At 32.8% G+C, this 16,514-nt stretch overlaps 2 protein-coding genes across 3 annotated transcripts; one reads left to right on the top strand and one right to left on the bottom strand.

Moving 5' to 3' along the window:
* Window positions 1-7,481: 7,481 nt before the first annotated feature.
* LOC131652462 (probable LRR receptor-like serine/threonine-protein kinase At1g63430) lies at window positions 7,482-11,376 on the top strand. The gene is made up of 12 exons (XM_058922316.1): window positions 7,482-7,835; window positions 8,027-8,165; window positions 8,319-8,390; window positions 8,473-8,616; window positions 8,694-8,843; window positions 9,103-9,219; window positions 9,308-9,627; window positions 9,706-9,911; window positions 10,019-10,154; window positions 10,236-10,393; window positions 10,589-10,804; window positions 10,912-11,376. The coding sequence occupies exons 1-12, from the start codon at window positions 7,751-7,753 to the stop codon at window positions 11,158-11,160; spliced, it is 1,992 nt and encodes a 663-aa protein (XP_058778299.1). The 5' UTR covers window positions 7,482-7,750; the 3' UTR covers window positions 11,161-11,376.
* A 73-nt stretch (window positions 11,377-11,449) lies between these two features.
* On the bottom strand, window positions 11,450-13,087 carry LOC131652463 (actin-depolymerizing factor 7-like). Of its 2 annotated transcripts, XM_058922318.1 has the most exons (3): window positions 12,931-13,087; window positions 11,887-12,146; window positions 11,450-11,794 (listed from the first exon to the last, which is right to left on the bottom strand). In XM_058922318.1, the coding sequence occupies exons 1-3, from the start codon at window positions 12,931-12,933 to the stop codon at window positions 11,644-11,646; spliced, it is 414 nt and encodes a 137-aa protein (XP_058778301.1). In that variant the 5' UTR covers window positions 12,934-13,087; the 3' UTR covers window positions 11,450-11,643. The 2 variants fall into 2 exon arrangements, with proteins under 2 accessions (XP_058778301.1, XP_058778300.1); XM_058922317.1 differs by lacking the exon at window positions 12,931-13,087 and having other exon boundaries at window positions 11,887-12,155.
* Window positions 13,088-16,514: the final 3,427 nt, after the last annotated feature.

Below are 16,514 nucleotides of genomic sequence, written 5' to 3'. Positions count from 1 at the left end.
GTGGTTTCAATTTCCATTCTAAGTTTTATTAGATGTAAGTTAATTCCAAAGATCTTAATAATTAATGACGAAGTGGCCCGGTGGTAAGTACTTGGTCTAGTAATCAAAGGAGCCTCGGTTTGAATCTTGGTTGAATGGAATTTTTTCAAAAATTTTGATGACCTTGCAGATAAACAAATGTCACGTCAGATGCCAACATGTAAAAATAGACACTATTTATTAAAATTAGACATGAATGATTTAATTTGAAACTTTCACTTCAATAATTTGTATAGATTAAGTGTTATTTTAGGACATATTCACTTTGTTTCTGGGGTTCTAAAATTTTCCTGGGTATTTTTTCCCGTTTTCCTTTAATCTACAACTGTGGTGGGTGTGGTATTTTTTTCCCGAAGTCGCCGATTTGACTTTACTAAGATGTGCCAACATAACTAGTTTTTAGTGGTTCTATATTTTTAAACTCTTAGGCTTGAGAGTTTGGAGGGGAGGACTTTGAAAAATAGGAAGAATTAGATGAAAGGAATAAAAAGATTTTGGGTATGCACTTAATGTCTAGATTGAGATCGAGATTAAGCTCCAAGTCATGTAGGTTCACGAGAAGGACTAAAAAAAAAGGCCAAAGAAGGTTTTTGGGACTGAGCTTGTATCAGTACTTCGGTATTAGATGGAAGTGACATAAACAAAGACACCCTCTAACAGCATTGGCAGAAGCCAAAGGTGACTTCTCTCCTAACTAGCTTGCTACCCGGGAAGCTCCTCTGCTCCGACCTCCTAGCACTCAACTGCTTTGGCATAGGGGCTGGGGCCCATTTTGAGGTGACCACGATAGGTAGGGGTGGCAAAACGGGTCGGGGTCCGCCGGGCCACCCGCGCACCCGCCAAAAATTGGCGGGTTGGGTTGGGATTCTAGGCTCGCCGCTCGCTAAAGCCCGCCCCGCCAAAACCCGCCGCCCGCCATACCCGCCCCGCCAAAACCCGCTCCTCCTCCAAAACTTACTATTTTTTTAGTTAATTCTAGTAATTGCAGTTCTTGATGATTTATTTTATACATTTATTTATAAATATATGTACTATTTATTAGAGTAAATTTGTTAAAAAATTACTTTTATAAAAAATTGTTTTAAAAAATCAGTGAAAAGTTTAATTAAAAGGTAAAAAAAGCATATTAATCTATTAAAAAAATATAAATAAAAATAGGCGGGTAAACCCGCCGCCCGCCAACCCGCCATCTTGGCGGGGCGGGCATGATTTTGATGCCCATTTTACTTGGCGGGCATGCCCGCCCCGCTTGTTTTTTGGCGGGCATAAGGCGGGGCGGGCGGCGGGCGGGGCGGGCGGCCCATTTTGCCACCCCTAACGATAGGCCAGGTTAAAGCGGGATTAGATCAGTAACACCAAGAACCCCATAAATTAGGGGAACTCAAAAATTGTATTAAATGAGGGTTTTGGAGGACTTACATAAATTTTCTAAATATCATTTAAGTTATTATACTATTTTGAAAATTAACAATTTAGTAATGATAATGATTCTTTTATCATTCTAAACAAAATCATTTTTTTTAAAAATGTCAAATATTTTTCGATATTTTTTTTTAATTTCATTTTCGAAAGTCTTCCCTTTCCCTTCAAACTCGCAAACACAGCCTTAAATTTCATGTGTTTTTATACCGTGAGCATAATCATGGTCCGGGCATAAAACATATATAATTTTAGATTAATATTTAATTAAAAAGAAATTATTAATAATTGAATATAAAAATTCAAAATATGTAAAGAGATGACACATATTATATAAAAAGTTATATATGTTATAGTACCTTGGAATAGGTAAACCATTTCTTTTTTTTTTTCTTTTAGTAATTTGTGATGAATTTAATAGAAATACACCGACAGTGTAAAGCAGTTTTATACTGTCAGTGAAATCTAAACCGTTAATTTTTATAAATGTTTGACTTTTTCCTTAAATCAAATATAAAATATTTATTTTTAAGGGTTGTGATATACTGATTGTGTAAAAAAATTTACAAGTACACTACCTTTAAACTCATTTGTAATCGCCAATGTTTTATTTTTACACTTCCATAAAGATGGATGTTTCCGTGCAATGTTGAGTCAAAATCATTATAGTTTCTACTTCCTTTAAACATACTCCAAAATTTGGAATGTCTTGCTTGGAAGCATAGTTAGAGAGGCCTTTCATAGCTTAATAAATAATATGCAATCATATACTATATCCATGTTTGTCTCTTGCTGGTTCCTACCCTTCCAACTATGTCCCCACACCATTTAAAAAAAAATCAGAGCAAGAAAAATAAGAAAATATATTAATTATTTAAATGCTTAAATTATTTTTTGAAAAACACTCACACCAACAGACATAAACATGAAGACAGAAAGTAATGAAATAAACAAATTTAACTTAATCTCATAGATGCATGATTAGGTATTAGTGACCTCTTGATATTCAAAAAGCAACAATCTTTAGAAAACAAAAAAGGTGAAGTAGGGTTTGTTTTTGGTGTTGATGGAAAACAACTGTAAAATGTGCAATAGCCTTTTCTTCTTTTCAAAAGAGTTTTCATTTTATTTATTTTGTTTATAATAATAATAATAATTAAAAATAAACATCAAATCAACCAGTAATCACGGAACAAAAAGAAATGAAATAAAATACTCGAATACATTAAAAGTCATAAATTAAAAATATTTATTTATTTATATTAATTAATTTAGCCACGCCCAAAAGCTTAACCAAATGGCACTATATTCTATTTTGAAATGATGATATTAACAACCCAGTGACATGAAAAGCAGAGAAGGAAAAAGACGAGACAAACAAAAGAAAGCAAAGCATTAAAAAACAACATGAATATGGAATTTATTTTTTTGTTATATCTTGACAATGATATTTCAGTTAATAATGAAAAGGCGTAAATTCTTCTATGGAAAAGTTTGTTAAATTGTCAATTTTGAAATATCATAATCTGAAGATAAAATCTCTAATAATCAAATTGGATAAGGGGGATTTTAATCCAATATAAATGAAGCTGTAAAAAAAACTTTAACAATTATAATGAAAATATAAATAGTAATTTTAGTGTAACTTAGTAGTTATGTCATTTAATCAATTTTCATTTATATTTTTATTTTTTTTATAAATATTATTTCAATTTTAACACAGTTTTTTTAAACCACAAATATGCTTTGCTTTACTAATATGTAATATAGACAGCTAAAAACCTTAAAATAGTATACGGATTAAAGATTAAATCCAGGTAGAAGAAGTAGCACTCCCAAAATACTACTACTAAACAACAAAAATTAAGAATAAAAGGAAGACAAACAAAAGCCATAAAAGAGTAATATGAAAAAAAGAAAAAAAAAAAGAGACTAATCTCAACCCAAAGCCACCAACAAAAGAAAACAGACCATTAAGAAAATGATATAATTTAAAAATTTATTTTATGGAGATTTATTTTAAAAATTAATACTTAAAAAAATATGTTTTTATGATATTAATAATTATAGAGATAAATTTATAAAAACAACATATATTTTAACAAATTTATGTTTAGAATGTTTTTCTATATCAATATTTTCTTCTTACTATTTATGAATACACTAATATTTGAAAGGGTTAAATATGTTTTTTATCCTTATAAATATCTCAAATTTTATTTTTAAATTTAATTTTTTTTAATTATCCTTTAATTTTTAAATTTTTGACTAATTTTTTCATAGATATTTAGAATATTGTAAAATATTTATTTACAAAACTTTAAAATTTTCTAAAATGACAAGAATTAAATATAAATTTTTTAAATTTCAAAAGATAATAATAATAAAAGTAATGAAACTTTCGACTTATAAATCAAATTTTTTGAGTTCTTTTTTTCAAGAAACTTTTTAAAACCTTATTAACATGACTGCAAAATAATTATTCAAAAATACACATTGATTTAATAGTAAAGACTAAAACTACGTGCATAATAATTTTATAAGGACTAAAACATATCATTTATTTTTATAGGGGCCAAAAACAAATTTTGGTATTTTATAGGAATCAAAAACATATTTAAGCGTGGTCTTTCCTATATAGAAAAAACTATTCCCTCTATTTTACAATATTTTTTATATAGTTACTTAAAAAATTAAAATAACTACCGCTTTTAATTTTTTATATAGATTTAACTATTTATTTAATATTATAAATATCTTTTCAAATTATTAATATTTATTATATTTACAATATTGTTTAATTACGAGTCAGTGTAAAAATATTTACATTGATCATAACTATTCAATTGTATTATTTTAAAAGAAGTTAAAATAAAAGTCAAACATTTCAAACTAATCAACAATTGTGATTAACTGATAGTATAAAAATTAACACAGTCAAAAATTCTAGAGATTAACAAGCGTTAAATCTAAAACAAACACATGTTTGCAAACAACAAATTTGTCACGTAAAACTAGAATTCCTCATAAAGGAGAAAATTTTGAATTTTATTATAATGAAAGATAATTCTGATGGTCACGCTAAAGGTATTTAAATACATAAAACAAAAAATTCTAATGAGTTTTAATCCAACACATAAATAAAATAGAAAAAAAAAAGATGGACTCTTAATCCAAAACAAAAAATAAAATAGAAAATTACGGAAAATATTGTTTTTGGGTCTGAAATGAATTCGGATGGCTTAAAAAACCTTTATATACACCAGTCTCCTCCACCTCTGAAGAACTCGGTCCCGAGTTCTCTTATTGATTAGAGCCTCATCTGCTTGATATTCATGAATGTCAGCAACATTGAAAGTATTAGATATATTCATGAAATTCAGAAAATTTACCACATAAGCATCATTATTTATCTTCCATGTCACATTAAATGGGTCATACTTACGTGGCTGCAGCTTGTTATAAGTACCAACTGGAAACCTTTCCTTACTCAGAAACACCATCATATGTCTCCCATATTGAAAGCTTTAACTTTCTAGCATTTATCTCACATAGGAGGCAAATCGTTTAATAGCTCATATGCGTTCAATTCCTTAAAACCCTCTAGGATCCCAAGCACTTCTTATGAAATTGTTGTTTCCTATTTTACATCACTCATCGACCCTTTACTCACCACTTGATAAAAATCAGTTTCTTTAGAAGCCTCATCAAGCTCCTTTTCACTCAGTGTCATCACCAAGAAACTAGACTTCTTTTCTTCTGGATTCTTATTAAAGTGCAAAACAGGAACCATAGCAATTTTATGTGTGCTCCATGTAAACATCATCACATTATCTCGTCCTCGATAAGTGATATCATTATCAAACTGCCAAGGCCTACCAAGTAAAATATGACAACATCTTTATCAAGAACATCACAACCTCCTCTATGTATTTCTTTTCAATGGAGATAGGAACTTGAGAGCCCATTGTATATCTATCAGAGGGTGTATTGCTTCTCATGGGGTTTTATGGAAAACTTCAAATAATCTACCAATTTCCGTGACACTAAATTCTCCATGATTCCATTATCCACAATCAGATTACACACCTTGTTCTTGATAAAACAATGTGTTTTAAACATATTTTTACGTTGCCTTTCATCTTTAATTGCTAGTCAAATTTTATGCAACACAAAATTTACCCTCTCATCATATTCTTTCTCTGCAAACTCAACTCCTGCATATTCATCGTTCTCAACTACATGTCCTACTTTTTCCTCTTCCTCTTCCATTTCTTCCACAACAATAACACTCTCCTTGTTGAACAAACATTTGATCTCTGACCTCTTTCGTTACAACGATAACTCATGTCTTCAATGGGTTTAGCATATGGGTTATTCTTCCTCTAGATTGGTGCTTTATCCTGTTGGACACCTCTAGAGCTGCTAGTCCCATTATTCTCAAGGTTGGAATCACTGATTGCTGCACTCTTTTCCTTGTCGCCTACTGATTCAAAGTTATTCTGGGGCGAATAACTAGAGGGAGAGAAATTTCAAGAGAATTTTGTCTCCAAACAATAGCACCACTCTTCCGCTTGATTGTCACAATCTTAACTTGCTTGTTCCCAAGGACGCCCATAATGTCGAATAACCTATCGATGTCGACCCGCCAATTCTGAAACTCCCCTACTCCCACCATTCCATAGAACAATGGAATATCAACCTTCACTCGATAGTCATGGTAGTTCAGTCAATTTCCACGATCAACCTCTTCCTCGTAGAGTTCTTTTTCTTCATAACTCAAATCTTCAACATGGTTGTTTCCACCTTGTGGAGCCCTAATCATTTATTCTCTCTTGTCTCTTTGCTAATTTTTCGTTGTTATTGGCGTTGTTCACCTGATTTGTTAAATTCGTCATTTGTTCAGTCAAAACAATTATAGTCGCGGTAAAAGCCGGAGTAATTCTCTCAAGATATGCTCTGGTCACCGATTGAACCGCCTTGTTTGTCAAGCTAAGAAAAGAACGGGGAAAAACCTACTTTGATGCCAATTGGCGTAGTTGAAAAACCTAGAGATTAGCAAACGCTTAACCTAGAACAAAATACAAGTTTGCAAACGATAAACTTGTCAAATAAAACTGGAATTCACCATAAAGAAGAAAATGTTAAATTTTATTATAATAAAAGATAATTTTGATGATCACGCCAAATATCTTTAAATACATAAAAAAAAATCATAATGGAGTTTAATCTAAAACATAAATAAAATATAAAAAAAAACGCCAATGAACTTTTAATCTAGAACAAAAAATAAAATAGAAAAATATATAAAATATTAAAATATTATTTTTGGATATGAAATAAATATGGATAGCTTAAAAAGCCTTCTAAATTAAATATTTTTACACCGTTAGTGTATTTCAATTAAATTCAAAAAAATATATAAATACTAAACATAAATAAATACTAAACATAAATAATTGAATTAAAATTCTAATTATTTTATTATATTTATTTCATTTTTTAAAATATATGTTAAATTATGAATTAATTGTTATGCGCGTTCAGTGTAAAAATACTTTGCAATGTATTCAAATTAAATTAAATTATATAACTAAATTATACAACTAAATTAAATTATATAACTAAATTATACAACTAAAAAATATCTGAAATTATTAAATACAATAAATATTACTAGCATGAAACTAAGGAAGTAATTAAAACTTGCTCACACAATTTTGTACTATGTATTAATTATAGTAATCCATTGGAGCTTGAACCATAGATTATTTGTTGACTCATTTTTCTGTAAAAAAAAACGTTGGGTGTCTATTCCTGTTTCACCAAATTCATTCTCTAATCCCTCTAATTAATTTAATAATACCTATAAAATTAAGAAATAACTATAAGAAAGAAAAAAAAAAAAGCTCTTTTTCAATTAAAATTTAAATAAAAAGCTTTTTTTTTAATAAAAATATTTACAATATAATCTATGTGCTAATGGCTTAATCAAAATCAATTCTTGACATTTATTTGTTGGCAAAACTGAACTCTCTTTGAATCCAAGTTTTCAAAATTCCAAAAATTTGTCTTTTTTTCTTCACAACTTGTTTGGTTCTTTCCACTTCCAAATCTTGCATTTTAACTCTTCTTTCTCACTTTCTATGAAAATTTTAGAATCTTTGATTTGAATTAATTCTACCTTTTATGAATTTCTTGGAAACTGTTGTTTCAATTTTGGATTTTTCTTTAGTTAGTTAGTTACATAGAACTAGAATTGAAGTGAAATCATCACTGGGAATTCAAAAAGATGAATTTTTTCATTTCATTTTTGTTTCTCTCTTTGATTTCAACTCTCTCTCTTGTGAATTCTGAAACTCTACCTGATAATGAAGGTATTTCTTATTCAGATCTCAATAATTCACTTTATTTCTTCATTGGTGTATTATAATTTGATTTTTGCTATTTATGGACATTTTTAATTTTGTAATTCTTTTTGTGTTTCTACCAAATTAAGTTATGGTATTCATTGATTAAAATTGAAGCATTTAATGGATTTTGTTGTTGTTGTTGTTGTTGTTGTTAGTTTGGGCACTTACAAGCTTTAAAGAAGCTATCTATGAAGACCCAAATCTAGCTTTATCAAACTGGAATATGCTAGAGTCAGATCTTTGTAACTGGTTTGGTGTCACTTGCACTGTTTCTGGAGATCATGTCACCAAGTTGTAAGATAATTGATTCTTCTTTATGGTGCTTTTTTTGTGTTAAGTGTAATGCTGTTATACTGTTTGATGAAATGTCTGGTAGAAAAATTGATGATATGTATTTTAAAACTAGTGTAGTTCTGATACTACAATTTGTTTTTTTTTTTTTTGCAGAAATATATCGGGTTCATCGTTGAAGGGTTTTCTTGCGAGGGAGTTGGGGCAAATTACCTATTTGCAAGAACTGTATGTTCATTTTTGTGTTTACTATGTTTGTTAATTCGGAGATATTATGGTTGAGATTGATTTGTGGCTCTTGTGTTTGTAGAGTTTTGCACGGGAACAGTCTGATTGGAACTATACCGAAAGAATTGTGCATGTTGAAATCTCTCCAGGTGTTGGATTTGGGAATGAATCACTTGTCTGGACCAATTCCTACAGAGATTGGAAATTTAACTCTACTTGTGAACATGTAAAAGAAATTCAATATGCTAGTTCTTATTGGAAATTATTTACTTTCCTACTTACTCAATTTATGTATTCTTATAGAAACCTACAGTCCAACGGGTTGACTGGTAGATTACCTCCTGAGCTTGGAAATTTGAGATACCTTCAAGAACTTTGGCTTGATAGGAACAGGCTTCAAGGACCTATTCCTGCTAGTGGAACTTATAGTTTTGCTTCAACTATGCACGGAATGTGAGTGTATATTTTGTAATTGAATTATGTTATAGTGATAATTTAGAGGAAGTTTGTTACTGTTTCCTTGAATGTCATGTTTTCGGTGTATTTTGTAGCTTTTCAATGTACAATAGGATTTGATTAAGGTGTCTTAAAACTGATGTGTCTAAAAATCATATAGTCAAGTTCAGTATTGAGTATACAATGTCAAGTTATTACACCAATCAAAGTTTGGATTCTGTTAATCTATCTCTCATAGTTTTTATAATTTCTACAGGTATGTTTCAAAAGATAATGCAACTGGCTTGTGCCGTTCACCTCAGTTAAAATTAGCAGACTTTTCGTATAACTTTTTAGTCGGTAGCATACCAAAATGCCTGGAGTATCTTCCAAGGTGCTATTTCTGATTCCCATGATGAGATGTTAGCATTTTTCTCCTCAACCTTACTTAGAAAACATATTTACATACTTTGTCAATATAGGATAAGCTTTCAAGGGAACTGCCTCCAGAGCAATGATCCAAAGCAGCGGCCTTCCACACAATGTGGTGGTGCTTCACCTGCCAAGAGTCAGCCAGTAGCGGGCAACCAATACCACCCAATAGCTGATCATGCACGCAAGCATCACGGAGCTTCGGAACCTACTTGGCTTTTGGCTTTAGAAATAGTAGCAGGAACTATGGTCGGTTCTCTCTTTCTGGTTGCGGCTCTCGCTACTGTTCAAAGATGCAACAACAAATCTTCTATCATTATTCCTTGGAAAAAATCAGGCAGCCTGAAAGATCACAATGCAGTATATATAGGTTCAGTTTCTTTGTTTTCTACTCTCTATTTATGTGAACAGTTCGAGATCTGTATTGAACTTAATAATTGGATTGCAGACCCGGATATGTTAAAGGACGTGAGAAGGTATAGCAGACAAGAGCTTGAAGAGGCGTGTGAAGACTTCAGTAACATAATTGGGTCCTCACCAGACAGTGTGGTCTACAAGGGAACCATGAAAGGTGGACCTGAGATTGCTGTAATTTCCCTCTGCATCAAGGAGGAGAGTTGGACAGGGTATCTGGAACTCTACTTCCAGAGAGAGGTAAATGGGAATATTTCAATGCTTACAGCACTTAAGAATTTGCAGAAAAAATAGCTGTCGTATTCTTTTACTATATATTTATTTATGTTGTTATCATTGCCATTCAGGTGGCGGAATTGGCAAAGTTAGACCATGAGAATACTGGAAAACTACTGGGATATTGTAGAGAGAGCAATCCATTTTCAAGGATGTTGGTTTTTGATTATGCTTCAAATGGGACACTTCACGAGCATTTACATTGTTGTAAGCAACTTTCTTAGTGTGTATGTGTATATGTTTAATCAAACCTTTCAATTCCTTCAACATGCAATTTTGACCGTGTAGATGAAGAAGGGTGCCAGTTCTCCTGGACACGGCGTATGAAAATTGTCATAGGCATTGCACGTGGGCTCAAGTATTTGCACACAGAAGTTGAACCTCCGTTTACTATCTCAGAGCTGAATTCTAGTGCTGTATACCTTACAGAAGAATTTTCCCCAAAGGTACGCCTGCTAGTTAGTTCACTTCAAATCATAAAACTCGGCAAGTGCGATTTTTTGCTTGATTTCTTATGTCAGTCAAGAGTGAGCGGAAATATAGAAACAAACACCTACGTTTATAATATATACCATGCGATTGTTCTGTTGGAAACTGAAAAGTTTGCTTAAGATTCTCATTCTCATGAACCTAAATTGCAGTTGGTTGATTTTGAAAGTTGGAAGACAATTCTTGAAAGATCAGAAAAGAATTCCGGTACTATTAGCAGCCAAGGTGCTGTTTGTGTTCTTCCAAACTCTCTTGAGGCACGCCATCTTGATACCAAAGGAAATGTACACGCTTTTGGAGTACTTCTACTAGAGATAATCAGTGGCCGGCTTCCACACTGTAAGGAGAAAGGTTACTTGGTGGATTGGGTAAGAAACTTCCTCAAGGTTATATTTTAAAATTAAAACTATATTTTAATGGTTTTAATACTTTTTATTATGTCACCATATTTGTTAAATTTATACATGTGCTGCAGGCGAAAGACTATCTTGAAAAGCCCGAAGTAATGTCACAATTGGTGAATCCAGAATTGAAAAATTTTAGACACGATGACCTCAAAGTGATATGCGAGGTGATAACTCTATGTATCAATCCTAATACAGCTGCCCGTCCATCTATGCGAGAATTATATAGCATGCTGGAGAGCAGAATCGACACATCAGTTAACATAGATCTCAAGTCGTCATCATCTTTGGCTTGGGCTGAACTTGCACTTTTATCATAATAACAATAATATAGCCGCACTCAACACTAACAGTTAAAGCATAGATACACACAAGTAATAATTTTCCTCTTCAATTTTATTTCTATTGTAAATGATTGCTCAAAAAGAGTATGTGTTAGGCTTAAGTACAGCAAGGTCTCATTGTATAGCAGTAGCCTATTTTGTAGAACTTGCAGAAATTGTTAAATAGAAGAAGTTTTTTCCTTTTATGCACTAGATTGAGCAGTATGATATATATACTTTTAAAGAAGAGACATGAAGTCCTCTTCCAAATGAAACTAAAAAAAAGAAAAAAAATCCAAGTGGTTTCATTAGCAACTTGGCAGAGTTTAAGGAATAATTATGCATTATAGTAATAATACATGAGATTTTTGGATTAGTTGTTTGTTGAATCCAAGCTAAAAAAACAATAACAGGATGGCCCCCTAAACCTTGAAACAAACAGTGAAGGAGAGAGGTGAGATTAAGTTGAAAAGGGAGCACTCAGAGGGCTCGCCCTTTCACAATGTCCAAGCTCATCTCACTTGGATCAGTTGCTTGCAGTTCAACTTGAATGCCATCCAACTCTCTCTTGAATCTATCCTTGGAACTTGCATACACCATCTTCATCCTCACCCTTGAAATTTCTGGTGACCTGCATATCATTAAACAGCTTGTTCATATGTGTTAAAGGACCAAAATTCGAATTCTGATGAATGAGAAAACACTATTTTAGCATAGTAATACCATGCTATGAAGTAGATCTTGCTTTTCTGGCAATTCTCTGCAGTTGTGAAATCAAAATCATAGACGGCATAACGACACTCATCAGCTGGCAAACTGGCCTGAAAATCGTCATAGGTTTCCGTCGGTTCCCCTATTTTGTCTATCACGACTTGTTGTTGCTCAATTTTGAACACAATGAATCGGTAACTCCTCTTCGCTTTAAGCTCTTGGAACTTCAGTTTGCAATCATCGTGCACTGCCATTCCGGACGCTGCGTTTGCCTGCACCATAGTTTTTCCTCATGTCATGAACCTCCTTTTCATAATAACTAACTCACATTCCCAGCCTTTAGAAAGAATATTCATAGATGTAGTGGCAGATTCAAAAGCATACATATAACAGAAGACTTTATCCAAATCACAGAAGAGCACGTGAAAAAATGTTGGTTAAGTAGAAGGGCCCAATTCAAATGAAACATGGACACCATACATGAAATCGTCACTGACATATCAACACCAATTTAAAATAATGAATAAATTAAATGTAAAATATGTATTGATGTCGGATACTGACATATGTCGAACATCAGACATGTCTTTGTTAAAAAATGTCGATGTTATAAGATAAAAATGGATACATCGTACCAATAATATGATTAGCTAAAAATAAATCATAGTAGATGCGTATGGCCCCAAAGCTATATAAATAAATTCACAATTAGAGAGATGAAAAAATCAAATGGGATGATGTTTTGGTAATCATAAATTCATTATAGGGGAGACATGTATTGTCATGGTTGTTACTTGTTGGTTTTCAAAGCTTATATCAGCTCCTAATTTGATAAAAATCTCAAGTTTCATCTTTATTATGTACCTAATTCATGAAATGTGATTATCCAAAGTTGTATATATATATATTAAGAATTGGTGATGATAATAATAATAGCATGCAAAGTTAGATTGTTCAATAGGGTACGTAAGAATAACATTGTCATGAATAGAATTCACAATAAGTAATAACTTGTAATTAATGTGAAAAGAAAAAGAATGGGATTAGAAAAAGTACCATTTTGCCAGCAATGAGGAAGAAGCTCCCTACGAAATGTGAATGAAAGAAAGGGGAGGAGAGTAATAGAGAATGGAAAAATGGGAGCTAACAGATGCAATGAAAATGATGGAGAGAAATAACAAATAAAGATCCTTGTTTTTTGGAGCCACGAGAGGTGAAACTTTAAGGAGACTCGGTCAGAAACTAACGGGTGAGTTTGTTAAGATTGACATGTTCCAAATTAGCATAACCCTTAATTATCATGTCACTATTCCTATTTAGAAAGAGAGAGAAAAATGAGTTGTCTATGAAAAGAGGCATCAAATATGATGTAAGGAGGAGTTATATTATATATACTATAGTCATATATATAGTTTATCAAATATGACTAAAATATTCAAGTTAGTTTGCATCTTTTTTATTTTTGCATCTTATGCATAAAAAACCAAAAATAAATTCAATGGGAATAAAAATCCAAGCCAAATTCTCATTTCATCATTCATTTTGATTCATTCCATTTTTTATTTAATTATACACCATTCATTTCAAAAAGTCAATAAAAGATCAAGATTTTGAGCATGAAAGACAAAAAATGATCACATTTGTTTTGCCTCATCATATTTCTCAGTCACACTTCATTTAATTACACATACTTTCTGTTGGAAATTATGAGTTTAATTTCATATAATTGTGTTCCAAAATGACAAATGTGGAATAGAGTTAATTGACAATAAATGCTTTATAAATAGTCCCACATAGAAAGTGGAGTAAATTTTAAAAGCATTTATAAAGTCCTTGGATCAATGTACTTTCCAAAGGAGTCAAAGAGGATAAGTGCCACATAGACATATGTGGTGGTTCCAAGCCTTATGCCACTTGTCTCTACCAAAAACACCCTCGCCGGTGTCGCCACCGGCTCCGGGACCGGGTCCGAGGGCGTGGGCATAGAGGCGCTAGTGGCGGCTTGTAGACGGCACGTCGCATCGGAGCGATCGGGCTATTCGCGGCGTTAATGAGGCGGCGCCGGCGGCGATTGGGCTATTGCCTAAAGTTTGAATTTTGAATTTGAATTCGAAATACATAACACTTCATGAAGTGGTGCATTGTATTTTATAAACCATTGCAAATTTACATTTAAATGGTGTTGTTTCATGAAGAGTTGCAACTTATGAAACAAACACTTGCATGGCCTATAAATACATGCTTCTTATTTCAGAATCAACACACAAAACTATTATCCTCTAATATATTTTCCAAACAGGCTGAATTATCCTGGGTATTCAGGTCGTTCCAACTCTAAGACAATCGAGAGTGTGCTTGAAATACTTTTAAGGAAAGTGATTCCGTTCACGATTCAGCCTGGATCCATTCGATCTTTTCGATATTTCTAACAATCTTAAAAGTATTTGTTCTTCAATGGCTTCCGACGCTGCAATTTCAAGCGTCAAAGTTATGAACAAGGATCTTGTCAAATTGGATCGTTTTGATGGAACTAACTACACCAGATGGCAAGGCAAGATGACATTCCTTCTAACTGCCCTGAAGGTTCACTATGTCTTAGATCCTGACTTAACGTCAATTCCAGAACCAACAGATGATGATTCTGACGAAGTCAAGAAGGAACGCAAGAAACGTAAGAAGGATGAATTGTTGTGTCGTGGACATATCCTAAATACATTATTTGATCGTCTCTACGACCTCTATATGGATAATCCCTCCGCAGTTGAGATATGGAAAGCCCTCGAGTTTAAGTTCAAGGCCGAAGAAGAAGGTACGAAAAAAGTTTTTAATTTCTAAATACTTTGATTTTAAATTTATAGACGCCAAACCCATTCTTCCCCAAGTGCACCAATTGCAAGTCCTGGTGAACAAAATCAAAGCGTTGAAAATAGACATCCCTGAGACTTTTCAAGTTGGTGCAATCATTGCAAAGTTGCCACTTTCGTGGAAAGGCTATAGAAAGAAATTGTTGCACAGTTCTGAGGACTTTTCCTTGGAGAAAATACAGAAACATCTTCAAATCGAGGAGGAATCGAAGGCAAGGGTAAAATCAGAATCTGCGGGTCTTTCCAAAGCCAATGTTGTGACCAACAAGGAAAGAAAGAAGCATGATGGCAACAAACGTCATCTAGGACCAAAAAAGGAACACAACAAGTTCAAGAATCCTGGGGGTCAAAAGGGTCCAAAGAACGGATGCTTTGTTTATGGAAAACCTGGACACTATGCTCGAGATTGCAAGCACAACAAATCAAAAAATGAGATCAATGTTGTTCATGTAAATGATAACATAATTGCTACTGTGAGCGAAATTATGGCAATCAAGGGCAAGGTACAAGGTTGGTGGTATGATACATGTGCTACAGTGCATGCCTCCTATGACAGGGCTGCATTCAAAACCTATTCTGAGACAAATGATGGACAAGAAGTACAAATGGGAAATGAAGTACGATCTAAAGTCGTTGGAACTGGATCGGTCGAACTCAACTTTACTTCCGGAAAGAAAATTACTCTTGTCAATGTGCTTTATGTCCCCGACATGAATAGGAATCTTGTTAGTGGGGATTTATTGGGAAAACCTGATATTAAATCTGTTTATGAATCGGGCAAACTTATATTGACCCGTAATGGTGTATTTGTTATTCCACTGAGGGAATGATCAAACTATGTATTACTGACAATATGATTAATGAAATTTCTAATTCTGCTTACATGCTTGATTCCGTGTCTTTATGGCATAATAGATTAGCACATACTAGTATTAGTTCAATGAAGAGACTAATTAAATCAGGAATGATATCATGTAACATTAATGATTTCAACAAATGTAAATTATGCGTTAAATCAAAGATGATTAAAAAACCTTTCAAAAGTGTTGAAAGAAAGACAAATCTACTTGATCTTATACATTCAAATTTGTGCAAATTTGATGGCATGTTGACCTGTGGGGGAAATAGATATTTCATCACATTCATTGATGATGCTTCTAGATACACATATGTATACCTCTTAAAGCATAAAGATGAAGCTTTTAATGCCTTTAAGATTTATAAAGCAGAAGTAGAAAATCAATTAAGTAAAAATATAAAAGTCCTTAGGAGTGACAGGGGCGGTGAATACTTTTATACTGAATTTGATGCATTTTGTGAAGAACATGGCATAATACATGAATTTTTGGCGCCTAGAACACCGCAACAAAATGGCATAGCCGAAAGAAAGAATTGAACATATCAAGAGATGATGAATGCCATGTTAATGCACTCAGAATTACCTTTCAATTTGTGGGGCGAAGCTTTACTATCCGCTTGTCACATAATTAATAGAATTCCTTTAAAGAAAACTGGTATTTCTCCATATGAGGTATGGAAAAGCATGGCACCAAATATCGGTTATTTCAAAGTGTGGGGGTGTGTGGCTTACTACAAAAATATGGATCCTAAGAGAACCAAGTTGGGTCCTCGAGGGATAAGATGTGCTTTTGTTGGATATGCACAAAATAGTAAAGCATATAGACTCTTAAATTTAGAGTCTAATGTCATTGTTGAATCCCGGGATGTAGAATTCTTTGAAAATCTTATCACTAAGGATAAAGAATCAGAGTCGGC

The sequence above is a fragment of the Vicia villosa genome, linkage group LG2 (genome assembly GCF_029867415.1).
Source record: "Vicia villosa cultivar HV-30 ecotype Madison, WI linkage group LG2, Vvil1.0, whole genome shotgun sequence".
Taxonomy (NCBI): Eukaryota; Viridiplantae; Streptophyta; class Magnoliopsida; order Fabales; family Fabaceae; genus Vicia; species Vicia villosa.
Note: the sequence above shows the minus strand (reverse complement) of the source record. Positions and strands in the feature narration are given on the sequence as shown.